This window comes from Dipodomys ordii, unplaced genomic scaffold (genome assembly GCF_000151885.1).
Source record: "Dipodomys ordii isolate 6190 unplaced genomic scaffold, Dord_2.0 Scaffold77, whole genome shotgun sequence".
NCBI lineage: Eukaryota > Metazoa > Chordata > Mammalia > Rodentia > Heteromyidae > Dipodomys > Dipodomys ordii.
Genome location: NW_012267293.1, coordinates 4,857,160 through 4,885,030, shown reverse-complemented (window position 1 = coordinate 4,885,030; position 27,871 = coordinate 4,857,160). Strand labels below are relative to the sequence as shown.

At 49.3% G+C, this 27,871-nt stretch overlaps 1 protein-coding gene across 1 annotated transcript in view; it reads right to left on the bottom strand.

Moving 5' to 3' along the window:
- Agpat4 (1-acylglycerol-3-phosphate O-acyltransferase 4) overlaps window positions 1-27,871 on the bottom strand; it is a 62,504-nt gene that overhangs the window by 19,907 nt on the left and 14,726 nt on the right. Inside the window, exon 2 of the mRNA XM_013024543.1 lies at window positions 714-883. Coding sequence (XP_012879997.1) covers window positions 714-883 — 170 coding nt within the window. The remainder of the gene's footprint in view (window positions 1-713; window positions 884-27,871) is intronic.

Here is a 27,871-nt window from a genome sequence, read left to right as displayed (position 1 = left end):
CCAGCTTGGGCAGGAAAGTCTGTGAGACTCTAATCTACAATTAAAAAAGAAAAAAAGAAAAGAAAGTAGCTGATGGTGGAGCTGTAGCTCAAGTGGTAGAGTCCAAGTTTGGGCACAAAAGCTCAGGGACATTGCCCAGGCTCTGAGCTGAAGTTCTAGGACCAGTACAAAAAAGGAAGGAAGGAAGGAAGGAAGGAAGGAAGGAAGGAAAAGAAGAGAAAAGAAAAGAAGATGAGCTAGCATCAGTGGCTCATACCTATCATTCTAACTAGTCAGGAGGCTGAGATCTGAGGATCATAGTTCAAAGTCAGCCCTGGCAGTAAGACTCTCATCTCCAGTTAACCAACAAAAAAAGCTGGACCCATCAGCTGTGATGTTCCTTGTAGGAACATGAGGTCATAAGTTCCAGCCCCAAGCACTACATAAAATAAGGCGAGGGTACAGCATATACCCCATTCACGGGTGTTTCAGTGAGGGTTGAATAAACTAACCACAAAGGGTGAATAAGCTGTCAAGTGCCTGCTATGTACTCGTGGCTGGGTACTTCTTGTTACTGCTCACTCAATGTCAGCCTTGGTTTCAAGCAGTTACTATATACATTGCACTGTGCAAAAGCTGCCGATTCTCCTGCAGATCTGAACGGGAGCAAGCGGCCAAGTTATGGTGTGATGCGGAGACAGCGGTGCGAGCTGTGTTGCTCATCTCCCACTTACCCCTAAGACCCCAAAGCGCTCAGCCAGACTCCAGCCGCACAGAAAGTCAATTTCAAACTTGTGGTTGAGGACCACGATGGCGTTTTCCTTCCCGAACTTGGAGTAGGCCCTCAGGTTGGTGTAGAGGGTGCATTCCGTGCCCGACCACCACTCCAGCAGCATCACCAGCTCTGGAACAAACGACAGGACAGACAGACGTTTACTTCACCGGTCCCGGGACGCCAGGCCCTGCCCTGAGCAAGACTCCCCTCCCCACCGAGAGAGAAATTGACTTTTAGGAATAAAGTTCTACACCGTTTTAGCCTACATCCTGGTTGTCAAGGTGGATTAGAGGCAGAAAGAACAATTAGAAAAAGTTCACTATAGTCTCCAGAGAAGCAGAAGAAGCTTTAAGACAGCGATGGTTTACGTCCCTTGATGAAGTGCTTCGGGGAAAAATAAATCAGAAAGTCTTGAGTGGACAAGGGTGCCAGTTGCTGTACAGTTCGACATCCTGGGTAATGACTACCTGGTATGCTTACAAACGCCATCACATAGCAGTCAGTACCACCTTCGCTCTCCCTTTGATGACAGCCAGGGCACTGGGCACAAGGAAGGACTAGACAGCAGGAGCTCAACCACCAGGACAAGGTGAACGCAGTTGCCACCCTGCCAGCTTTCGTTGGATTAGAAAGGTAAGACTTCCATGTTCAGGCAATCATGACCAATTTGAACATAGTCCCTGTGTGTCTCTGGTCAGGGCTGCTGAGAGCCAATCTGCTAGTCTCAGAAAAAGCCCACCCACCCTGGGGGAGGGCCAAGGATCTAGAAATAGAGCTAAAGGTTGGGGAACGATAAACATCCTAAATGAACGTTTAAAGCCGAACGTGTTGGCAGTGGACGGGCACGTGTGAGGGTCCCCTGAGGTGTGCCCCTTTTTCTCACTGGTCAGAGATACACATAGTTGACAGGGGGCTCTCCACGCCTCATCTCACCCCTCATGCACACAGAGGCGAGTCAGTGTGACCTATGACCTTTCTTCTCCAGGCTTGAGGCTGGAGAACTAGTGGGAGACACTTTAAAAGGCCTTGTTTTGCTAGGAACTGGTGGTTCACACCTGTAATCCTGGCTACTCAGCAGAGGCTGAGATTTGAAGGTCAAAGTTTAAAGCCAGCCCAGGTAAAAAGTCCTCGAGACTCTTACCTCCAATTAACCACCAAAGTACACAAGTGTTGCTCAAGTATTCGCACGCCAGCCTTGAGTGGAAAAAGACAAGGGAGAGCATGAGGCCCAGCACAGGCATGAAAATAAACAAACAAGTACAAACAAAAACAAAAGGTCTAGTTTTCCAGCAGTGTCACACAGGTGCTGCTGTGCCCTGGCCTGTAGAGTGGACATTCCTCATGGGGTCTTACAGAAATTAAAACTTCCCTAAGAGCTGCACAGCCCACAGTAAACTCCCCAAATCAAAACCATTGGGATCACTACAAACCAACAAAACACTCTCAAAGAGGGTGATAAAGAGTGTCTACCTGGAGACAATACCAGCCCCAGTCAGCTGTCCCTCTGGGCATCACCATTGGTGGAAGCCCCAGTCAGCTGTCCCACTGGGCATCGCCATTGGTGGAAGCCCCAGTCAGCTGTCCCACTGGGCATCGCCATTGGTGGAAGCCCCAGTCAGCTGTCCCACTGGGCATCATTATTGGTGGAAGCAAGAAGTAGCAGGTGCAGGAGCAAAGTGTTTGGAGGGCTGGGGCATGGTGTGAGCTCAGCGGGTTGGCCTGGCCATTGGACTTGCATGGATTTCTTCCAAGGAACAGGACAAGGAGGCCCCATCTGCTCCATGATGGAGCAAGAACTTCATGGCTGGGTTTGCCCAACCCTGGCTGGTTCCAGCACCCAGCAAGCAGTGGGCACAATGATGCCTTCTCCCAACCACGAGAAACCCCGGCACACACAAGAACTCTGTGGGGTGCTGGAGATGAAAGCCAAGTGCCCAGAACTCCCCCTCCTCTGCTGAGGCAGGTCTGCCCAGGGAGGTCAGCCCTATGCCCCTATCAGGGGGAGGTCAGCCCCATGCCCCTATCAGGGGGAGGTCAGCCCTATGCCCCTATCAGGGGGAGGTCAGCCCCATGCCCCTATCAGGGGGAGGTCAGCCCCATGTCCCTATCAGTGGGGCAGGAAAGGAGGGAGGGCATGAATGCTACGCTCAGGGAGGGGGAGTGAGACTGGGAGCAGATTTCTCAATGTGCCTTGTCTGAGAAGTAAGGAGAGAGAGGTGGTATACATACTAAATTATGACTGCATGCTAGGCGCCGGCAGGAGGTCAGCAGCAGAGGTGTCCTCGGTGAATAGCCAACCTCTTACTACCATTATATAGTTGATAATCTTTTCACACACAAGCTTCTGTGGGCAGAGGCCCGTGTGCTGAGACCCACGGGAAAGCACTGTAAGACTGCCAGACCAGACTGTGATTAATGACTTCATTCTAAAGGCACTGGGAAGTCGCTGGATGTTTTCAAATAGTTGCACATTAGCATCCAATTTGCATTTTGCAATATCACATTGACTGAAGCAGGGGCTATATGGAAACAAGGAAGCAGAGCTGGGAGGCCTGAAAAGGTGTCTGAGGGGTCGGGGTGGTAGGAGGTGGGGCAGGGCAGGCCGCAAGCAGGAAGGAGAACCACATTCTTCTCACCAACAGGCCGTCAACCTACAACTAAAGTCTCACAGACCAGAGACTTTTGCTTCTCCTCTTTCCTTCTTTTTTTAACAAAAGATTTCAGATTTCTTTTAAATGCACAATAAATACAACTATATAGCTTCATTGTAAAAAGCATTCAGATGTTCACAAAGTATAGAAAGGAAAAGGTGAAATTCTCCAGGATGGTTTTAGAATGTAGCAGCCAGGATAGCTTGAACTACATTTCCCAGACTCCCTTTCTTGCATGTTGCTGGGTAAGGGCACCACAAGGGACAGTCTTAGGAAGTTTGGAAGGTGGGAGGGAAACAGCCCAGTTTTGCAGTTCCTGCTTGCTGATGCTGGATCTGCTGATTCACTACTTTGGCTTGAGGCACCTCCTGGGCCTGCACCTGTTTCTTCTCCAGTTCCATCTCAGTTTCCCGGCTCCGGCAGGACACCCACCCCAACAATGTGACATTCCCACCAATGCTGGAGGCAAGCAGAATTGATACTTGTTCCAGCCCCATGTCATAGGCATGTGCTTAGCAGCTCCAGCCTCTTGCTTTCCCCCACTTCATATCCCCCACCTCTGAACGTCTGCCCTGTGGACTGAAGGCTTCAGTGTCAAATGCACAAATAACACCTATGTGCCGGGTCAGTTCCCTGTGACTGATTCCTTCATGTCTGCACACAGCTCTCCCAGGGATTCAGCTCCTGTGGAAGCACCTGACTAAGGCCCTCCTCTGTCTCTGCCCCCAACCTGCCCCCTTTCAGGACTATCCACTGTGAACAGGATGTGGACATAAGTCTTCTAGCCCTTTTTCTAGGCTATCACACACAGGCAAACACATGTGTACACACATTTCCCTCGCAAATATACACCTATTTTGATGTCTGTAAACATATACATATTTGTTTCCACCAAACAGTATATTTTAGGCCATCTCTTTTTAATACATACGTAGTGGTATTAGCAAATTGAGCATTGGCTGGGTACTGAGTGCTTTGTACTGATATTGTATTATACATGCAACACAAGGTGCTATTTAATCCTTTAGTCAAGAGGAAGAAATGGAGCCAGAGGGGAATCTCTCATTTTGTGTTCAGTATATGAAATTACCATTGTAGGTCAAAAGTAGCCAGAGTGGCAATTTCATAAAGTACATCCCAAGAGCTGGCTAGCAGCAGAAGCTATGGGTGTCACACGATGAACTTCACCATTTTCCTATGGATTAGCATTTCCCTTGCTTTTGCTGTCAAAAAGAATACTGTAATAATATTTGGAGCTGTATGTCTTACAAAGCACTTATACAAAGCAGCAGTGGGACTCACTAGACACTACGTTGAAAACAAACTATACAACTTGTAGGTGGGGATGGAGAGGGAAATTGGGAGAGAGAAAGGAAAGGGGTGACATTGTCCAAAAAGAAATGTACTCAGTACCTGACGTACACAACTTTAACGCCTCTGTGCATCACCCTTCTAATAGCAATAAAAACATTTAAAAATACTTGTAAAAAAAACCCTCCTCAACATAAACCTCAAAGTAGAGTCATGGACTAAAGAGCACACCTATTTTACACTTTATGAATAGGCTGAACTTTCTTCCAGAAAGTTCTCCCCAATCTGTGCCTGAGTCTACAGTTTGACAGAGGCCCCTTCCCTGTTGCTTGGGCTTGCACTCCAAGATCTTGGAGGGATTGTGGGGAATATGGAGGAACTTTTAGCCCTCGCTTGGTGACATCTTTGAGGTCACACCCAGGTGATCTCTGGGGCTCCCATATCCTGGTCCCATCACCCAGCTTCTGGTAGCTTCTGAAAAAGCTTTGCCCCTGGTTGCACGACCTGCCAACTGAAGTCTTTGTGGAGCGTTCCCGGGAAACACCGTGCGTGCTTTCCAAATGTCTCCAGGAGCTCAGCTGCCTTTCTACTCGTGTGTGGCTCCAGTGAGGCTGTGTCCCCCAGCCCGCTGTCTGGGGTGGGGTTGGCTCTGCCAATGCCGACCCGTGTTTCAGTCTATCCCACCCCCATGGCGGCAGCAGATCTGGGAGCTGCTCTGACTTGTTCTCTTCCACAAGACTGACTCACTCGCTGTCAGAAAACACAGTTTTGGAATCTCCAACTTAACGTAGAAAGAAGTTACAAAAAGGTGTGTGGACGATCAATCCTGACCAAGTATGTTAGGCAACTCTTAGATGCTTTCTTACACACACACACACACACACACACACACACACACACACACACACACACACACACACAGAGCCCCAAGGCAGGAAAAAAAATCAAACTAAAGATTAAAAGCTTATTTTGGTTTGTAGTCTCCAGGATTTCCAGAGTTGGCTGCTTTGGTGCCCATGGGACTATGATAAGGCAGAACTGCATGGCAGAGAAAACCTGGAGGAAGAAGGGGATGAGGAAGAGGAGGACAAAGAGGAGAAGGAATGAGGGGTTGGGACTAGGGTCCCAATATCCTCTTCAAGGGGACACCCCCCAAGACAGAACTCCCAGTAGGCTCTACTTCCCCAAATTCCCACCACTCTTCAATGGTCCCCTGCTGGCACCAAGCCTTTGGCATGTGGCCTGGCCTTTGGGGACTCCAGATTGAAATGTTAGCCCCAGGGAAGAGGCAGTACGTGCGGGGAAACAGCGCCCCCTGTGTTAGGAAGGAGGATCGGCCATTGTGAGTTTTGGTTGCAATCCTACAGGAGCACAGGGAAGCGGGGCCTGGAGCAGAGCCCCTGGGACAAATCAGCACAGCCAGGAGGAAGGGGCTGCCTTGATGCACTGACCTTTCTTGTTTGGATTCCATTAAGCAACTGCTAAAAAATCAACTGTGATTTTTACCCAATTGGAGTTGAGAAGCTAATTCGAAACCGGAACTATTACTATTACACAAAATGAAATGACCATGGAAGTTCTGCCCTACTTGGGAGCAGTCTGGAGGCTGCAGAAGACTTAACTTTGAGGCGGATCTAGAGGGGATGCACGGGGGGGGGGGTGTGGATCGGGGGTCTTGTGTGTGAGGCAGCACTGGACCCTCCTTTGACTTCCAGCCAAGCCCCGCCTGACATGGCCGGAGCTCAGACCAACCTGTTTGGTGTGTGGCGCGCAGGACACACCGGGAGCCTTTGAGTGCAAGAACCAGGCTCAGGCAGAGGCGCACAGTCTGCAGAAACCACAGAAAGCTGGGACCACCCCTGTCCCCGCCATTTCCCCGAGAAGGATCCGGGGCTGCCGGTAAAGAATGCATCTGACACAGAGCTGCAGAGCTCCACAAAGCACCCCAGTCACCGAGTGAGCCCAGAGTACACCACTGCCCCCCAAGATGGAGTCCTGGGTGGCTCAGATCCTGCCCTCCAAGCAGCAAAGGAAGGAGGAGATTAAAAGGACATCTGGGCCATGCAGAAACCTCTGCTGCCACCTCTGCCCCAGGGGTGACCTGGGGTGTCTGCCCTGCCTGGTCTGCCCTGACATTGTGATGGCCTGGTTTACACACAGGACAATAGCTTGAATTTCTCACATCTGCACACACAGAGCCATCTGACAGGCTCCCAGGCACTGAGGCTGGGCCTTGACCGGGAACTGGCCCTGAACACAATTGGCAGGTGACTGGTCAAGCACAGGTGAGAAGCTGTTCTGGTGTGCCTTGCTCTGGGTGGTCACTTCGTGCGAGTAACCAACTGCCCTTCCAGCAGACCCCACTTCCACAGCTTAGGCTGGAGCAAGATTCTATCGGGAGCAATAAAAGAACTCTGTTCCTGGACTGAAGAAGGGAGCTGGGCTGGGCTCAGTGACTCAGGAGGCTGATGAAGATTGCTATTTGAAACCAGGACAGGAAAGTCCCTGAGACTCTTATCTCCCACTAACCAGTAAAAAGCTAGAACTGAAGGTATGCTCAAGTGGTAGACCATCAACCTTGAACATAAGCCAAGTAAGAGTGTGAGGCTCTGAATTCAAGCCCTACTGCCAGCACACGTGTGTGCACATGTGTGCACATGTGCACACACACACACTCAACTCAAGTCTGTTGAAAATTAATATGAAAATATGCTGGGCAGATATCACTGCTTCTCTTCTGAACACTTCCTCTGTGAAAATGACAGCGGCGCAAAAGTCACAAGGAGCAGAGAGAGAGACACGAGAGAAGAGACCTGCCCGGGCCCAGAGCCCATTTCCAAGCAGCCTTGAGTCTGTCCTTGGGACCCTCTCTCCAGCCCTGCACCCCGTCCCTCTGCAGACGTAGCAGACGCTAACCAGGGGAAGGATTTGACTCCAGGCTGCTCAGGACCCCGGGGCTCCACCTTCTCCCTGGAAAACTTCAAGGCCAGGCCAAACCTGCAGTGCGGATGGACAGGGTAATCTGGGGTGGGTTGGGGGGCACCTCTGTCTGCCAAGATTCCCAAGATTCCTGCTCACCCAAGGCCCACAGGGCTGCTCGCCCCCCTCCCCTGTCTGCAGCCGGTCTGGCAGAAGTAGGGGGAAGACACCTACCAAATGAGGGAGCCCAAGATTCTAGAACCAGAGTTTCGATGGCAGGGTGGACGCGTGCTCACTGTTTACACCCACGGCCAAAGGCAGAAGTGCCCACCACCTCCACAGAGACAGGAGGGGATGGGAAGGGAGGGGGGAGGGGGGCGGCTGACTCCACAAAGAAGACTGGCAGTGTATCTATCTGGCACTTCATCTAATTTTAACAAGGACATACTCACACAGGGAATCATACATCACCGGGGATGTAATAAGTGCATGTAATTATAACAACCCAGGCTGGAAACGGAACTTCTCTTCCTCAAACCCCCCCCCCACCATACCAGGGCTCCCTAACTCGCTGATATTTCACGCGCTCCATTCCCTTAGGCACCCTCTACCATTTCCTTTGATTATATTATTTAATATTTTTTATTCTACTCCTGGAATTTGAACTCAAGGGCTGCACATTGTCCCTTAGGTTTTTTGTTTGTTTGTGTTTTGCTAAAGACTACTGCCTTACTAATTGAGCCACGGTTTCACTTCTGGCTTTTGGATAGTTGGGGATTGAGTCTCATGGACTTCCTTGCCCAGACTGGCTTCAAATCTTGATCCTCAGATCTCAGCTTCTTGAGTCGCTAGGATTACAGGTGTGAGCCATCGGCGGCCAGGTTGGCATTTTATTTTTGAACTATGTATAGTTAATTGGGTTATATATGCATTTCTCCATGATTAGATTTCAAAGCTTTCTTTATGTTTCACCAAACTGATTCCAGTCATACACGGGATGCTCCCATTCCCCCTCCCTGGAATCTTCCAGGTGTCTGCTAGTCCCACCCATATGCCTAGCCCCCATGGGAAGCTAAGGCAGAGTGTGAGGGTCTGGGAAGGAGGTAGGCAGCGGGCAGGCAGCCCCTGCCTGGAGCTGGGTCCTTGCTTTGATGGTGATGGGTTTGCCAGTATGAGACTCTTATTTCCAATTAATCATTAAAAAGCCGGAAGTGGGATTGTAGTTCAAGTAGTGGAGTGCCAGCCTTGAGCAAAACAGCTAAGGGAGAACATGACACCCTGAGTTCAAGCCCCTGGCACCCAAAAACAAAACAGACAGACAAAAACCTCACGAAATGCACAAAAGCTATACATGCTTTAAAATTTCATCCATTTACTACCTCTCTTACCTTTCCCTTCCTTTGGAATATAATTAGGCTTATTTTAAAATTCAGGATTTCTTTTACAGAGAAATACAAATATATGTACATTATATATGCATACAAACAGATTTATTAGAAATTTTGAAAAGGATAAAAAATGAGAAGGAGAAGCTGTCTGGAAGCTGTTTGTTGTCTTCTCTTGAGAAATGGGTTCCTAATGTCAGGGTTAGTCATTTAGTCTCCAGGAAAACAGGACCAATGTGTTCCACAAAGCAACTTTAATGAATCAGGATAACATAAATTGTATATTCTTCTATCAAACTTGAGGAACCCCTGAGGTACCCAATATACAATTCTGACACCAGTTGTTTGCAGAGCTCTTGTCCTTAGGTTTTTCCCTATTGAAGCTCCCAGGTAAAATTCAATTTACCGAGTTAAATCTGAATTTCATATAAACTAAAAGAAAAAAATTGCTTGTTAGCCTTAGGATGGACTTTGCTATATAACTGGAAGGCATGTTTGTACTATAAATTATGAGTCCTGCTCTACCAGGGGGTGACATATAGCAAACTATGGTTGATGGTTTATCTGAAATTCAAATGCAGCTGGGTATCCAGAATTCCTGTTTGTTGAGTCTAGATTGGAGCCTTTAATGACCCAGCAGTAACCACGGCAACAGGCAAGGATGCAGCCAGCAGTTTCCATGGCAACAAGCATGGATGCGCTGAGGGATGTGACTAGGAACAAACAGCCGTTAGCTGGAAGGAGTGCTTCCATAGACTCATTTCCTGTAAGGCCGGATGTGCGTCTACACCTGACTGTGCAGGTGACAAGTGGAAGATGACACCTTCAGAGGTCATGTCGGCTCAGCCCTGCCACTCCAGGTCAGCTGCTGGTTGAGGGGACAGTTCTCTTACTCTGTGGCCTTGTGCACACGTAGGACATGTGGTTCTTGAAGCTTAGCAAGCACAACAACAAATCGGTGCTCTCAGAGTCCCTCCTACGCTGTCTTCCCAGGGTGCACTGGGACCTCCTCCAGCCAGCTCCGAATCCACAGGCTGAGCAAAGCATGGTTGCTAAACTTTAATGGCTGGGCCACGGGAGATTATCAAGACCAGGAAGCAGGAGGCTTCCGGTCTGTGAACTGCTCTTGGTCACTCCATCTGGCCTTGGGGTGAAGGCCAGTGTGCATGCCAGACTCCAGGCTCACTCAAGGGCACTGGCACCCTGCTCTGGGGCTGCCCAGGGTGAAGGGCAGGGCTGAGGGAGGATGGGCAGAGAGGATGCCACAGGACAGGGAGTATTTACTGCTCACATGCCACAGTGGCCTGTGTGGCATCGCTGGGGACCCACCTGTCAGGATTAGTATTCTCCTACAGAGACAGAGAAGCTGAACCTCGCAACGTGGGAGTGGCTGTGTTGGGGGCCGCTGATTTCCTCAGCAAGGCCGAAGGCGTCCTTGGCTGCGTGCCGAGGCCACAGCCCTCAGGGTGGTCGCTTCGGCAGAGTGCAGAGGCAGGCGAAGAACAGCGGCCCGGCCCAAGATCAAGATAAGAAGGTAGCTGGTTTACTCAAAGTTAGTTTAGCAGTTTCTGCTCAGCTGAGGTTACATTTCTACCAAATGATGTCTGCTTTGTGTTAGAGAAGCGACTTATTTACTCATCACTACTTATGATCAAGTTTCCAGCCTCTCCTGCTACATCGTGCTGGATAATGAAATCTGCTGGGGAGATGGACGAGGGCCTGGGCCTTCCAGACCAGTGCTCCTGGCTTCTCCGCTTTCACCGGAGCTGGTCTTTGTGTCTTTGTGTCTTCTCAAACCCCTTCCAGGTACCTGTTCACCCTGCAGGGCTGGACACAGCAGATTTGCCGCAGGTGACAGAAGGGGAAGGATACCCCACACCCTCTATGTCTGTCTACCCCTTCATCAGCCCGAGTCCTTTGGCCACCTGCCCACTCCCTTCCCCATGGCTGTTCACCCTGTCCTCACCTGCCAGCCTCCTAACCCCTCCTGTCCACCAACAAAGGGCCAGATCAGAGCCCTACGTGCAGTTCTGTGTGTTTGCTTCTGTTCTCGAGACGGCACCGTGTATGGTGCAAGCATCCAGTCAGCTCCCAGTGCTCACGTGCTCTCCGTGCTAGCATGTCTTGGTTGGATGATGAACCGTAGCTTCATTAGCATGGCTGTTATGTTCCTAGAAACCCATAATGCACATGGACCTTACCACTGATGGCATCTTAGAGCCCACAAAATTGTTTAAAAAGAAAACAGGAGGCCCAATCAAGCTAATGTCATCCCAACGAGCTGTACACTAAATGTGGCCACACCACAGGGAAGTGCTGGGGGTCAAGGGTTCAGGGAGGGCAACGAGGGTGGGGGAGGGGTAAAACTCTCCTGTGCAATAGATATCACAGCGAGTACATGACGCTATATCTAAAGCTGTCGACTGCTAATCACAGAGAGCTCTAATGTAAACTGTGGGCTTCAGTGTGCCATAACACACAGAGCTAGGGCAATTGTTAATGCCGGGAGAAACATGAACTTTCTGTGTGTACAATATTTGTGTATGTGTGTGTGATGTCTGGGCATGTGTATGAGTGCGTGGGGAACGAGTGTCCCTGTGTGCATGTGGATGTGTGTATGCGTGTGTATGCGTAGCATGTGTCACGTGAGTACAGCAGCTCGCTCTACCTTCTGCTCAGTTTTCCTGTACAACTAAAAGCATTCTTGAACACAAACATCCATTTATTAAGGGGGAGGAGGCAAGGTGACCCGATCCTTTCATATTCCTTCTACTAAAAGAAAAAAAAAACTTTTCAAAAACCACATATAGTGGCGGTAAAAACCAGGAGGGTTGTGCTTTGCGCACATACCAGATTTCCCACGAAAAGATGGGTCAGAAGCATGCTTCCACTCACGGTTAGACACCGCTGGTCTCCACGCTCAAATCTCCCTGGGTCACTACACTGGTTGTGTAAATCTTTATTTTTCTTTTAATTTATAGTACTAGAAACTCGGGGTGTTTGCTTGCCAGGCAAGTAGCTGCTCTATGACTTGAGCCAAACGCCCAGCCTTTTCAGGATTTTCTTAAGCTTTTATTTAAATAGGGTCTCACATTTACGTCTAGGCTGGTGGAAATAAAATCTCTATTATGGTCCCTGCGCAGCTGGGATACAGGCCTGTGCTACCCCGTGGTTGAGATGGTATCTCACTAATTTTTTGCCTGAGCTAGCCTCACCCGTGATCCTCCCGCTCTTTTCCGAGTAGCTGGGATTATAGGTATGAGCCACCGTGCCCAGCTAATCTATTAAGAACATAGTATTTTAAAAGCTAACAATTTTATGCCAAATTAATATTTATGAACTGCTTATTATGGGATATGCCGTGACAAACACGTTGTCAGTGATGCCCCTTGAGTGGAGTGTGAATACTAAACTTTATGAATGAGAATGACGAAGTACAGAGGACTTTATGCCAATACCCAAGGATACAAGGCCAGTAGATGACAAAAACACCTCGGATCCCACACAAACCCAGTGTACAAACCCTGACCCTGCAGACTAGGAGTCAGAACTATGTAAAACAGAATTTGATGCTTAGAGATGGACTGAAGCCAGGAAAGTCTACCAAAGTAATAACAAGGCCGCTCTAGAGAAGTTGCTGTGGACATTGCTCAGGCCAGCGCTCCTTGTGCCTTGAGTTACGGTGCTGAACAGAAGACACGAAGCGTCCCCGCTGGCAGGCACGCGCTGGTAGACACGCTCCCCCAGCTCGAGAGGTGGGTGAAGCCAGTAGCAAGACGGCTCGTGCCTGTCACGGAGCTGCAGCCTCCGGCAGGGTAATTAGAGTAAGGAACACAATCAAGGTTAAGCTGCGGCGCTGTGACTTTCGTAGACTGACAGGGATTTCGTCAGGCGTGGATCGTGTGAGCGGGAAGCCTTGCCTCCTCGCTGCCCCATGTGGCAAAGATGGAGGTGCAGAAGAGAAGACAGTTCCCACAGCCGTGGACCACGTTCCGACACAGAGGCCTCACGCCTATAATCCTAGCTACTCAGGATGCTGAGACCTGAGGACCCTGGTTCAAAGCCAGCCTGGACAGACAGGAAAGTCTATGAGACTCTTATCTCCACTTAACCACCAAAAAGCTAGACATGGAGGTGCAGCTCAAACACCATCCTCGAGCAGAAGAAGCCACTCAAGAACATGAGGCAGCCGGGCACTGGTGGCTCACACCTGTAACCCGAGCTCCTTAGGAGGCTGAGAGCTGAGGATCATGGTTCAAAGCCAGCCGGGGCAGGAAAGCCCGTGAGACTCTTATCTACAATAAACCACCAGAAAACTGGAAATGGAGCTGCGGCTCAAGTGGTAGAGCACTAGCCTTGAGCTGAGGGAGAGTGCCCAGGCCCAGAGTTCAGGCCCCACGACTCCCCCTCCCCCCCAAAAAAGCATGAGGTCCTGAGGTCAAACCCCAGTACATACACACACACACACATATGCATGCACGCACGAATGCACGCACACATGTGCACGCACACACACATGCACACACACACACACACACACACACCACATGCACACACACACACACACACACACTTCGGATCATGTGAAGGCAGCCACAGTGAACGACCATACTGCCTTCTAGCTGAGGATCATGGATGAGTTAACCAGCTTCCTCTCTAGGTCTGCCAGCATCCAGTTCACACACGTCACATTCCCCAGCTAGGGTGCACAAGGCGCAGTGATCTTCCCAGGTTTTAAACACCACCGAACCCTAGGCCTCAATGTCGTCTTCTTTCTGCTGAAGACATGACTATACCTTCCCTCGGCTTCTGCGGTGCCCACAGACTTCCGTCCATCCCTCTTTGGAATGTTTTCTTCTGGCCACATTTCCTATCTCCTCCCGAATGTGGGGTCCTGCGTCTTCACCTCAGTGAGTTTGAGACTTTTTAGTCCCCGCCGCCTCCAAAGCTTTCTATTTTCACTGAAAACATGTTTTTGTATTACATTCATCAGTTCTAGAAAATTCCCGGCCCTTGCATTTCAAATACTGTCCTTTGTCCCCAGCTCCTTCTTCTGGAGGACACACTTCCTCTTCCTCTTTGTCTTTCCGTGCACTCCTGCTACATTCAGCTGTGTTTCCGCTGGCGTTAAATCCATCCACCGAGCTTCTGAATTCAGCGTTAAAAACATGCCACTGGTTGTTTGGTTCATGGAGCAGCTCCTCACGCGCTCTTCACCAGTCCTTGGTCCTTCGCAGCACCCTAGCGCCCACACCTATTCTGAGCTAACTTTTAGGAACTCAGCAGTGAAAGTGTTCAGAGCAGGTGGTGAGAACGGGCACAGAGATCTGCCCTGGGGCCACATCTTTCCAGAACTTTCCGCATATTTCAGCACAGCTCAAAACCAATACAAACTTCCTTATAGACCTCAGGCTTGGGGCTGCCTTTCTGAGCGGTTCATCATGACTAGGTGAGAGCGTCAAGCCCGCTGCCTCCGGATTTCTTCCTCCAAAGCCTGGCTGGAGCCCTAACGCTCCAGGCTTCTTTCTACCCCTGGATTTTCCTGGGGTGTCATTAACTCTTCCAGTATAAGGGAGGGTTAGTTTCTATTGTCTGCAGTTTGCTGTCCAACATGGAAACTATAACTGTTTGGCTATTTGGGCACTTGAACTGTAATCAGTCGAAGCTAAGATAAACTACATGTGTAAAATACACATAGAGTTTTGCAGACTTGGGACAAAAATAAAATAAAATGGGCAACAATTCATTAATAACTTTTTTTGGGGGGGGGTCCGGTTATGGGGCCTGAACTCTGGGCCTGGGCGCTGTCCCTCAGCTCTTCAGCTCAAGACTAGCGCTCTACCACTTGAGCCACAGCGTCACTTTTGGCTTTTTTCTTTTTGCTTATGTGGTGCTGAGGAATCGAACCCAGGGCCTCAGGCATGCAAGGCAAGCGCTCTACCACTGAGCCACCTTCCCAGCCCCTCATTAATAACTTTGTTAACTAGACGTATTTTGAGATAATGCTATGAATAGATTGTGCATATTTAGGAATAGATACAATATTAGAATTCATTTGTATTTCTTTGGATTTCTGAATGTGGAATGAAAATAACACACATGAGTTTCCTTGCAGTTGTGCCAATGCCACGCTTCTTGGCACCGTTACAAGGACCCTTGATGTGCCACTCCTGTATCTGTGGCCGGCCTCTGTGCCAAACTCACCAATCCACTGCTCATATGCGGGCACTTCCTCCTGCCACTGTAACAGTAGCAGTCTGTTACGGGACTTGCTGCCCGCCATTCAGTAGATGCACCAAGAAGGACATGGATACAAGTTTCCGTGGGTGACCCCATGCCCTTGTCTTCTGGAAGCACACCCACCTTTCCTGCCTTCCCTCCTCTCTTAGCAGGGATCTTTCTGTGAGCAAACACCTGCACCCTTTGATTCCACTGCCTGGGGAGGGGAGGAGCCTCTGGGACTGCTCAATTTGCGAGGTTAACAGGGTGCTCATCCTGGGCCTGGCTGTGCGCTTCTTCACACGAGACTTCTGCCGCACCCAGGAGCTGCTGCCCTGGGCCAGCTCTGCCTGGGACCCACTGGGCCAGTCTGCCCCCGGGAGCTTCGCTAGCAGACTGGGGTTTGGTTAATAGGTCCGTGGGGCTGTCACACGGAGTGATCACAGCTCTGAGTTAGAGGCCTTCAGCAGGGCAGGGGTGGGCTGTCTCAGCCACCGTCTTCGTGCCTTTGTGGAACTTTTGTTATCTGCAAAGATAGCTGCAAAGGGTGCTTTTCCTGGGCCCCCCCGGGGGGTGCCAGTGAGCGTATTATTCTTTTCTCCAAAACAGGGCAGAAATTTAATTTAACCACACCAGAAACATTATTCAAAGCTTGAAGCAAATTTCTCAACCCAAAGCCAAGTTACAAGGTAACTTGAGGCAAGGCAGCCGTGGCCATTTGCAGGGTAAGATGTCTTTCCAAGTAGGACAACTGGACAGCAATGCCAGCTGGATCAGAACGTCCTTTCGAGCACAGCTTCCTCGGGTAGAGCGTGCGCTGAGGCGGCTGCTCTCCCTCCGGGCTCGCAAGCCCCAGGGACGGACAGTGGCCTTGGGACATGCAGAACCACTGGCTTATTCTGCAGCTCCAAGCATCTCCGGAGTCACCTGACACACTCACGCCACACAGTGGCAAGAGAACTCAAGTGGCCCAGGCATGCCTCCGCCAGCCAAACATCCCTGAAGAGCAGGCACTCTAAGAAAGCCATTCTCTCGCGCTGATCTCCACTACCCACGCCTAGAAAGCAGAGCCACACAGGTTGCAAATCTCTCCCTCAGGGCTCATGAGCACAGGCCATGGCTCTCGCTCCCGACTGGCCTGCCTGGGGCAGGAAGGGCAGCCGATCGAGCCGCAGGTCCAGCCTCCAGCACCTGCCAGCCAGCCAAGTGTCCAGTGCGAAAGCTTTCAACGTTCATACCACTTCCTTTTGTTTTTCAACTGGGTTTATGTGTGCGCTTACTTATCTTTAAGTAGTTGTGCAGAGGAATTGCCATTTAACAGGCCTGTTTAGATTCACGCTAGTTTCTATGCTCCCCTAGATCTTTTGCGATCGTTAAAGTTCCCATCTCTCTTACACACCCGCCAGGCAGCTCACTCACAGGGATTCGTGACCCATGCAGAGCCGGCTCTGAGAGCCCTCAAAGGGTCAGGAGTAGAGCATGAACATAACTCACGGGACCTCACTCCATCCACAGTTATGAACTGAGAGACAGTCCTGACTCTGTCTGAGGTGGTCTGGCTCATCGGGGGAGGGTTCTGTCATTCTAGGAGAAAACAAAAGTTGCGGGAGGACTTTGTAAGCAGGACCGAGTGTGGAGTCTTCGTCGATGTGTGCAGGAATAAGAATGCAGAGCCAGGGCTGGTGGCACATGCCTGTAATTCCCCAGCACTGGTGTGACCACAGCAAGCATCTCCCAGCCTCCACAATGACAACGGCACCCGTCGGGCTCACGGATGCCAGCCCTTCTTCCTGAGGCACAGGGCACACGGCACACACTCTGTCAGGCCTGATGTTTCCATCTCTGAGGCCCGATGCCAGCTTTCTCTGGATCTCTGCGGACATCTCTTTTGCCCCAAACCTATGCAGATATCTTCACATCCTCTCTGCTCTTGACACCACAGCTATTTTGCAGTAGTGTTTAGGGGTGGGGTGGGGGAGGGAGGGACGTCTGGAAGGACAGCGGATGGCCACGCCCCTTCAGCTCAGGGCCACCATGCACCAGCACCAGACACACTATCTGCAGCAGTGGAGCAGTTTATCTGGGCCTGAAAATGCACTGAGGCATGGTCTTGGTTTCCCCACGCCACTCTCAGCAGAATGAAAATCCTCATGGACTGAGCAGTCTCGAGCAGCTCCTTAGTTCTGCTTCTCTTTCTGTGGGTGTGTTTTTAGTATTTTCTCTCCTATCTTGAATAGTTTTCTCTTGGGGGGTATACAGATGAGCCTGACTTATGATGGTCTGTTTGACCTTTGACTCCTCGTCGTGACAATGACATAGAAAACAGTGGCGGACACAGCAGTAGGCAGAGCCCTGCTGGAATGCTGGATTTGGATCTTCTCTTTGCTGGCCCTTGTGCCGAAGCTGACTGACTGTGCCGGGCCATTCCTTTGGCTGCCACTGGCGTATCGAGCGACACTCTGTCTGCAGTGTGCTATGGGGCTATGTGCTGTCCCCAAGGTGACCCCGCCAGGCCAGGATGTCCCAGACACAGTCAGTGCTCTTCTCTCTTGTGAGATTTCCCACTAGAGAGGGCTTTACTGGGACATAACCTGCTGGAGGTTGGGGAGCACTGGGATGTGTTTTCTGTCTCTTCTTTCCATAGCTCATCTTCAATCTCTTGTATATTATTCTTCCCTTGCTCTTTTTGTTTTATTTTTTCGTTTCCATTTCCCAGAGTTCATTTCAATAAACATTATTGTATATGATCAGAGGCATATAGGTTTGTTTTATATTTTCAAATATTTCTAGCTGGGTGCCAGGTGCTAAACATTTAAATCCTAGCTAGTCAGGAGGCTGAGATCAAAGAATCAAGGCTTGAAGCCAGCCCTGGCAGACAAACCTGAGACTCTTATCTCCAATTAACCAAGAAAAAGCTAAAAGTGAAAGTATGACTTAAGTGGAAGAGAGTTGAATGAAAAAGCTATGCGAGAGTGCAAGGCCCTAAGTTCAGTCCCAGTAATAGTGCACATGCGCACACAAACATGCACACATGCGCACACATGAATGCATGCAATTCCTTTAACTCCTTTGTAACAAAGAAATGGAATATATTTGTACTTTGCAAACAGGCTTACCAAAAGGTTTTATGCTTTCTTATTCTCAATTTTAAAAATGAAGAAGTAAAAGATTTACATATTCTTTCCTAAATATAACACAAATCTCTAAATCACTCTGCTTTTGTTTCACTTAGGTGTAATACATTTTTTTCTTTCCTGCCAGTCTTGAGGCTTGAACTCAGGGCCTAGGCACTGCCCCTGAACTTCTTTTGCTCAAGGTTAGCACTCTGCCACTTGAGCCACAGTGCCACATCTGGCCTTTTCTGTTTATGTGGAACTGAGGAATAGAACCCAGGGCTTCCTGCATGCTAGACAAGCACTCTACCGCTGAGCCACATTCCCAACCCCCACTTAGATATAATCTTAACATGAGTGCACTCTGTGGCAAATGGCTCTAAGTGTGATCATCTTCTCCAGAGACATTTCCACAATGTCTGGGGCTGTTTGAGATTGTCACCCAGGTGACAGCACCAGGATGCTGCTGGCCTCCAGGCACGGGAGTCAGGGATAGCCCCAAATGTCTACTCTGTTCCCTGCCACTTAGCAACACGCTTCAGGCCTCTGTCCATGAAATGGGCACATGAGGGGTGGAAACAGATGCCTGGTGGTTCGGTCCACATTTGTACCTGGTCCCATCACCTACTGGTGAGGCACACCTCACTGGGTCTCAATTTCCCCATCTGTCATGACAGATATGGAGTTTACACAAGCTAACACGGGCAAAAGGGACTTAGGACATTGCCTGCATCATTTTCTGCATCATAGCCTTGGTTTCCCTCCCTGGGCTGAGCAGGTAAAGGGGAATGGGGCGGGGGAGGGGGAAGTGGGGGGGGGACCGACCTAGAACTTGTTTTTTTCAAATGGACACAAGATCACACAGCTTGCTAAGGGAAAAAGAACTCACACATATCATCCAAGATTCTAAATTTGAATTCTAGAAAACCCTCGAGGCAGCTAACGGCAGAACTGCTGCAGCTATATTTGTGGCTGTCTATAGAATATATATAAGCCCTGGGTCAGTGTTTGAAATTCACCATGCATGTGGGGCAGAGGACCTACATTCCTCCTGAGCAATTTTTCCCTGGCTTATTACAGAATGAACATCTGGGTAGAGCAGACATAACTGATTGTGCAGGTTTTAAAAGGCCTGGTTTGGTAAGAACAGAGACAGGGCTGGCTTCTTAGTCTTTCCTACACAAACAACACAGAGCAACACGCATCACCCCCGCACTTCCCGGCTCCACATTGTTTCTGGCCATACCCTCCCACCGGCCGTTCCTTCTCTGCCCAAACCGCGGGCTAGCTGCTAGTGTATTAGTAGTTGAGTGCCTCTGGTTGCTTCACATTACCCAGTGATCTAATCAAACACTAACACACACACTGCTGCAAACGGAATTTTATCATGTGCACATATAACCCTCCACACAGCATAACACTGATCTTCACAGGGCCTGGCTGATAGATGCCCACACTAGCTCCTGGAAGGGGGTGGCAGCCTGAGGGCCTCACCATCCTCCCAATTGGATGTGTCCTACCCCCCCCTAGGCCCCCCAACATAGCACCAATGCCTAAGTTTCTGCCCCTCAGCCCCCAGGGTACCAGCATGTCCCTCAAGTCTCCCAGAGCCACAGACTCCATCGAACACAAGTAGGGCAATGCAAGGACAGAGAAAAGGAACAGGAAAAAGGTTTTAGCTAAGAGATCTCACTTTGCATTGGGAGAATCAGGGCGCAAAGGGGAGGAAGGATGAAGGATGGAGGCAATAGGGGAAAAAGTTAAGAAATCTAGCCTAAGCTTAGGGATTCTTTAAAACACACACACACACACACAAATACCAAAAATAAATAAATTTAAAAAAAGCAACCAAACATATAACTACCCCTATGATTCAGCCATAGCACTCTTGGACATTTTATCCAGAACATTACAAGTCAGGATACCATAAAGGCATTTGCGCAACCATGTTCACTGCTGCTCCATTCACTATAGCCATGTTATGGAAACAGCCCAGATGCCCTTCAATGAATGAATGGATCAAGAAAACGTGGTGCATTAATGCAATGGAATTTTACTGATCCATCAAGAAGAATTACAACATGTCATTTGCAAGGAAATGGATGGACCTGGAAAAAACCATGTTAAGTGAAGTTAAGTCAGGCCCAGAGAGACCGACAACACCTGTTTTCTCCCCTATGCAGAAGTTAGATCCAAGTTATCAACATATATATATATATATATATATATATATATATATATGAGACCACATAAAGGGTGATATGTATAAATATATAACCTTATTGTCTAATGTGCAGTACCCAGAAGGGAGGATGGCCATAGTGTATCGCCTTTGAACAACAAATTTATATTAACAACATGAAGACCAGGAAGTTGAACCATGCCGTGAGAGGAAGGGGGAGGCAAAGGGGAGGGAGGGTGGGCAGACCCCGAGGAGGAGAAGATGGCCAACGCAGCCATATTCCCAATGTCATGTGTGAAAATGAGCCAGGTGACTAGTGGGGATGGGGACGGGGGGGGGGGGAAGGGGGGACAATAGAAGAGGTGACACGGATCAAGGCGCACTGTGCTCTCCAATCAGCATGTTGAATCAAAACCCTTTTGTGAAACTACCTAAAGACAATTTACGTTTTTTTAAATCTAAAAAAACCCCAACTCTAGCCTAGTCCGGAGGCCCAGCCGGGCAAGTGAGACTTGGTAGCATCCATGATAAAACCGGGTAGAAGAGCGTCAAAGCTGACGCCAACATGATTTACCACTCACGCTGAGCCCAGTAATTAGTGTTATTAATAATTTAAGTTCAAGTCCATGTGCCAATGACTCCACGAAGGGATTTACAAGCCAGAAAATAACGGAATGACATAGTGAATGGCTGGTTGTCTACTCAGTTTTATCTTAAATAATAGGCCACTTTATCTCCAGAAAACTATGGAAAGGTCCTAATTACCTGTGGGAAGCCAGCCCTGAATGCATCCCCCTCCCTCCATCTCTGTCCAGTGTGTAACAGATCTGGGCTGGACATGGGGGGCCTCAAATGTGTCCAAGGCATAGGCCACGGGCCCCTCCCTCACCCCTGATAAAGAGCCAGGTCCCACTGAGGACCAGGCTGTTCCTGGAGATCTTGAACAATTAGGTACGTCACAACCACGGGATTCTGGTTTCTGAGGAGTTGCTCTACTTGGTAACACCTCCTTCTTTGTCCAGGCTCACAAGCACAGGCTGCGCTGTGGCCTCCTTTCAGAATAACCAGTGTCTATCATAGCTTAGGTTGCTGCTGGCCCAGGGCCAACCCATGAGCTTGGATGACGGTGATGGTCCCATGTTTGCCAGCATTAGCAACTGCCAGACACCCTGCAGGGACAGCAGCTTAGTCTAAGAGGGGGTCATAAAGCAAGCAGTGAGGCTCAGGTCTTTTCTGGAGAAAAAGAGCCTCAGAGGAGGGGCTGGAACTTTGCCAGGCAGATGGCAGTTCTGGGCCTAATCAGATCAGAAGGTTAAGAAGTCATCAGTGACAAATGACAATTTCCCTTGGGCCTGGACTAATGAGCATCACCTCCAGAGAGATGTGAAAGTACTCCAAGAGAAGGAAATTACAGGAATCAACTGACTTTTTTTTAAGTCTTATTTTTACTCAAAGAGCCCTTCAGTTAAAAATAGAGCACAGAAAAATGAAAGTCATTTATAAAAACCAGGAGAGAGTTTTTCTGTTTCTCTTATTGGTGGCTTCTGGTTTCCAAGGCCGCCATGTGGTCCTGCCAGGAGGTGCCTGCGGCTCTCTTGCAGGCCTTGGGTCCAGGGAGCAGCCCTGGGATCTAGCTTCATCGTAACAAGTCCAATAGGCTGCCAGGCTTGAGACACAAGTACCCCCACAAGGATAGGGCCCATGTAGGCAGAAGTCTGGGGAAATTAGCTAGATGCTAGCCACTATTCACTCAGTCTTCTTCCTTTCCAGATGCTCTTACTCGGCTCACCTAAGTTCACATAGCTCACATTCCCGGTCTCAGCCACCAAAGACTCATCTCCCACGCTTCTTCCTCCAGGAAGCTCACCTGACCTGGAAGTCAAGGCCAGGTGGCTGACCCAGCTGATAGCTGCGTGCGTGGACTACCTGCTGCCTCAAAACGTAATGACTAGCTGGGTGCCAGTGGCTCGTGCCTAGCTGTAATCCTAGCTTTTCAGGAAGCTGAGTTCTGAGGATTGTGGTTTGAGGCCAGCCCAGACAGAAAAGTTCCTGAGACTATTATCTGCAGTTAACCAACAAAAAGCTGGAAGTGGGGGCGTGACTCTTTGAGTGAAAAGGTTAAGGCACTGGGCCCAGACCCTGAGCTAAGCCTTGACACAGGCACGCACACACGCACGCACACACACACACGCACGCACACGCACACACGCACGCACACACACACACACACACGCGCACACACACACACACACACACTTGTGCCAGCATCTCAGGTCGGTAATTCAGACCGACCCAGCTTAGCCCTGGGCTCTGGGCGGGGTCTGGGGCTGTACAGTTAGGATATCCCCGAGGGGACGGAGGCGGGCAGTTAGAGCCGTGCTCTCGGTGCCTCTTTGCAAGGCCTCCCTGAGCGCTCAGGTGCTCTGGTCAGTGAAGGTCTAGGCAGCTGTCTTCCCCTAGGAGTGGAGAGAGAGGTGGGAGAGGAAAAGCCAGGCAGGGGTGACGCGCGACGGCTGGGCCACATAGCATCGTCCACGCCACTTGACTGAACAGAGGAGTGTGGCTGAGAGAGTTCCGGTGGTTAGGCTTCCTGTGTGGTAGACTGTCAGAGTCACATTTAACCGCATTTAATCCTCCACAGATCGCACTTTCCAAAGATCCCGGGACATTCCTGGAGTGTTGCCTGTCTCTGTGGGCAGGGGCTGGTGCCTGCTCAGGGGACCTGCCTCGCTTGTGCGGGACAGGCAAACACTTTCCCAGCCCGCCTGGCTGCGCAGGCGGTGCCCTCGGCCCAGACCTCACTCAGGTGGAGAAGGCCTCTGCCCGAGGAGTCACCAACTGAGGTCCCAGCCACCAGCTGCCAGCCCAGGGGGTAAAGGCACCTCCTTCTGAGGCCTGTCCCCAAAGAGGGCTCCTGGGGCACACGTGGGCCGTGCCACAGACCTGTCCAGAACCCGGGGCAAAGCACACTGTGTAACTCCAACCCATTCTCATTATGGTTATCTTCTAGGGTCTCTCTCCCTCTCCCTCCTCTAGAAGACTGTGAGTCTTCTAGAATGTTTGGCTATGTCTACTCATTGATATCAGGCCATCACTGAGCGCAGTCTTTGGCCTGTGATACATGCTTAACCATGTGTGTGTGTGTGCTGGTACTGGGGCTTGAACTCATGGCCTCATACTCTCACTAGGCTCTTTCTGCTCAAGGCTGGTGCTCTTATCTACCACTTCTTGAGCCATACCTTCTCTTCCAGCTTTTTGGTGGTTAAATGGAGATAAGAGTCTCAGAGACGGGGCTCACTTTGAACCATAATCCTCAGATCTCAGCCTCCTGAATAGCTAGGATTACAGGTATGAACCACTAGGGGCTGGCTGTTTGTTTTCTTTTTAACCCTGCCCTTCTTTGCCTGAATTTGACACAAGCAGCATTTGTGCTGCTGCACCTGTACACACACACACACACACACACACACACACACACACACTCTGCATACCATTAACATAAACAAACAGCTATGCTGATGGGAAAATGAAGCTGAACTCAAAGACAGAGACAAGATGATTGCTGAGTGTCAGTTGTTACAATTTTAGCCTTCTCTTGAGCACACTTGACCTTCTCAATTCTAAATACAAGCCAGGAAGATGTGTTTAAACTTACTGTTTAAGCCAGGAAGATGTGTTTAAACTTACTGTTTTTTTCTCAGCTGCATTCGGAGGAGTGAAATATCTTGACCCTTTACATTCATGTACATGATGGAGACTTTCTGTTTATCAATCAGTTTGTCTTAGCTTCTAAATAAATGCAAAGCAGGAGTTCAACACCTCTGAAATTTGGAGAGATGGTCTTGAGTCAGTCTGGATAAAATTTTGCTTATTGAAATTGAGTTTTCCAAATGTCCTTCTATCAGTCCAGTGATTTGTTATTTCATTGGTTTAACAATGATGAATGCCTCCAGTTAATATTCCTGGGTCTTGTCCATTTCTGGGTACTGTCCCTTGGCTTTTTCACTCAAGGCTAGCGCTCTACCACTGGAGCCACAGCTCCACTTCCAGCTTTTGGGTGGTTAATTGGCAAAAAGAGGCTCATAACTTTCCTGCCCAGGCTGACTTTGAACTACAATCCTCACTCGGATCTCAGCCTCAAGAGAGCCCCCATCTCTCAGCAAGAGCCCCCATCTCTCAGAGAGAACCGAATTTTTAACTGGCTGAAGTACTTGAACATAAATACTTCAGTCCTTACTTAAATTTCCCACCCAGATCTGCTTTTTCAATCACGCTCGCTCATCCTCCAGCTCCAGATAATTATCTAGAAACAGCACTCATTCTCATTATCTCATGATTAAGTTTAATTTCCCTAAATTTTACAAATGCTAATTAAATCTTACAAGGCAAACAGAATGCCAATCAAAGCTGTCAGCAGCAGCAGCAGCAAAAAAAACAAAAAAAACCCAAACTCCCCTCAACTTCCAAGAATTTAAACGGTCCCGGTGCCAAGCCTGGTGACACACTGATAGGATTAGCAGAGGAGCCGGAAGCTCTTTCCCAGAGCTCAACTCACTTTTAGGAAAGTAGAGCTTCAAACAACTCTTCATGCCTCACCCCTTTTCCCCTTGGTGCTGCTTTATAATTATTATTGAGTCAGCTATAAAAATAATTTTAGTTGTGGTTAAAAAAAAAGAAAAGAAAAAGAAGAAAATGAAGAGAGTCACTCCTAAACCAGGGAAGATTTTCAAACTTCAAAGCCAACTGGAAACTGGGCACTGGTGGCTCATCCAGGGGGCTGAGATCTAAGGATCAAGTCCTTTGGGTTTCTGTTTGTTTTGCTGTTCCCGGGGCCTGGTCTCAGGCCCTGAGCTTTTTTGCTCAAGGGTAGCACTCTACCACTTAGGCCACAATGCCACTTTTGGCTTTTTTGGTGGTTAATTGAAGACAATCTCAAGGACTTGGGGGGAGGGGCGGTGCTTTGAATTTTGATCCTCAGATCTCAGCCTCCTGGGTAGCTAGGATGACAGGTCTGAGCCACCGGTGGCCTGGCTATCCTTTGGTTCTAAGACTCAATAAACCCACACAGCAGACACAACAGGCTAAAGTTAATTTCCTTCTTGTAACAGCCACATAATTTAGGCTAAAACTCAATAAAGCACATGACTACCGCATCTCCTTAGCCCAGGGGTTCTCTTAAAACAGTAAAACAACAACAAAATCCCTACAATGAACTAGAGTAAGAAATGAGCTCTCACTCACCACTTAAGATCTCCAAAGTTCATAGCTGCAGAGAAATAAAACTGAGAAGGGGGGGAAACAGAAAAGTTCATGTGTTCAAAAAAATAATTACTTCCAGCAATTGACTCAAAGAATCATTTTCTAAGTATTTCCATACGTCAGAATAAAACATGCGGCTGTACAATGGGAAAGAACTGTGAAGCCGGACGCAGCACCACGGAAGCCCGGGCCAGCGGGGAGCCACGCAACCCCCAGCAGGGCCTCCCGGGGACGTCTGGGGAAAGGGACTCATGAACACATCCAGGATGCAGAAACGCACCCCAAATGGAGGGAAATGGTGAGGAAGATGTCTGCTCTCCCCAGGATCTTGGGAGAGGAGCTGAGCAGAAAGCCACACGCAGAAACCCAAAGACACAGCCCAACGCAGCGGTGTGCGCGTGTAATCCCAGCCACTCTCCCTTGTATGGGCAGGACAATCATGAATTTGAGGCCGCCTGGCTCTCAAGTGAAACTCGGTCTTTAAAAAGCAAACAAAGAAATAAAATAAAATGGACAGTAAAGGAATGAAGACGGGGGGGGGGGGAAGAAAGAAAAGATAAACCCCAGACTGCCCCAGGTCAGTGTCACAGTGTCCTCCGCTAGACTGGAATTGCCTGAGCTCTCCCATCCGTGTCTCCAGAGCACGATGGAACTGACACAGTCCGGCCCACAGGCCCGGAGAAAATGGCTAACCACCACTCATTTACAAAGCAAGCTTTGCCTCCTCCCCAGAAAAATGGGTCGCAAACCAACCTATAGAATGTGTGAATAGTCCTCCCAAAGACAAGGGGGTGCTTTGTTCTCTTCCTTCTACTCAGCCCAGAGCCGGAGGCTGTAGTGAGGGCTCGGGCAGGCCACAGCCAGAGGGCTGAGCCACATCTGGAGGATGTGGGCCATCTTGGGGGAGCAAAACTCCACCTCTGCTCTTGGTCTGGGCTCCTGGGGGTCAGAAGTCACAGCCTGGGCTCTCAGGTAGGGACTGAAATCCTAAATGTATCCTCACCTGTGTGCCTGGCTCCTAGAACAGTACATGTGGCTTGACCAGATTCTCAACAAATGGTGAATGAATGAGTCAAACAAGGCCTACATACAGATGGCAGGTAGAGACCAGAAAACTCCAAGGTTATAGCAAGGACTGAAGAGAGCCAGTCAGAAGGTGGAGCTTGAAGCCAAGGCCAGCACTGAGGACTGTCCCAGCATGGAGGGCCTGTACAAACAGACCCCATCTGCCTGGAGTCACATCTAGACTGTCCTAAGCTTTCTCTACTGGAAACTGACAGTTCCATCTCTCTCTCTCTCTCTCTCTCTCTCTGTTTTTTAAAACCTTATTATTTACTTTATTGTTATTATAAAGGTGATGTACAGAGGGATTACAATTACATAAGTCAGGTAATGAATACATTTCCTTTAGTACAGTGTCATACAGTTCCATTTCAAGTCTCAGACAAGCTTCAAAGACTTAATTATCAGGCCAGCAGGAGGGCAGGAAAGTGCTCTCTGCCCCTGCTGGCTGTCAGAGCCTCGGGAAAGAGTCTGCAAGAAGAATATAGCCAGGTGCTGGTGGCAGGGGCTCAGGCCTGGAATCCCAGCTGCCCAGAAGGCTGACATCCTAGCATTGTGGTTCAAAGCTAGCCCAGGCAGGAAAGTCCACGAGACTTATTGTCAATTAACCAGCAAAAAGCTGGAAGTCAAGCTGTAGTTTAAGTGGTATAGTACCAGCCTTGAACAAAAAAAGCTAAGGGAAAAGGGTGACATCCAAAAAAAGTGTACTAGCTGGGCGTTGGTGGCTCATGCCTGTAATCCTAACTACTCAGGAGGCTGAGATCTGAGAACTGTGATTCAAAGCCAGCCCAGGCAGGAAACTCCATGAGACTCTTATCTCCAATTAACCAACAGAAAATCAGAAGTGGTGCTATGGCTCAAGTGGTAGAGCGCTCACCTTGAGCTGAAGAGCTGAGGGATAGTGCCCAGGCCCAGAGTTCAAGCCCCATGAATGACAAAAGAAGAAGAAGAAGAAGAAGAAGAAGAAGAAGAAGAAGAAGAAGAAGAAGAAGAAGAAGAAGAAGAAGAAGAAGAAG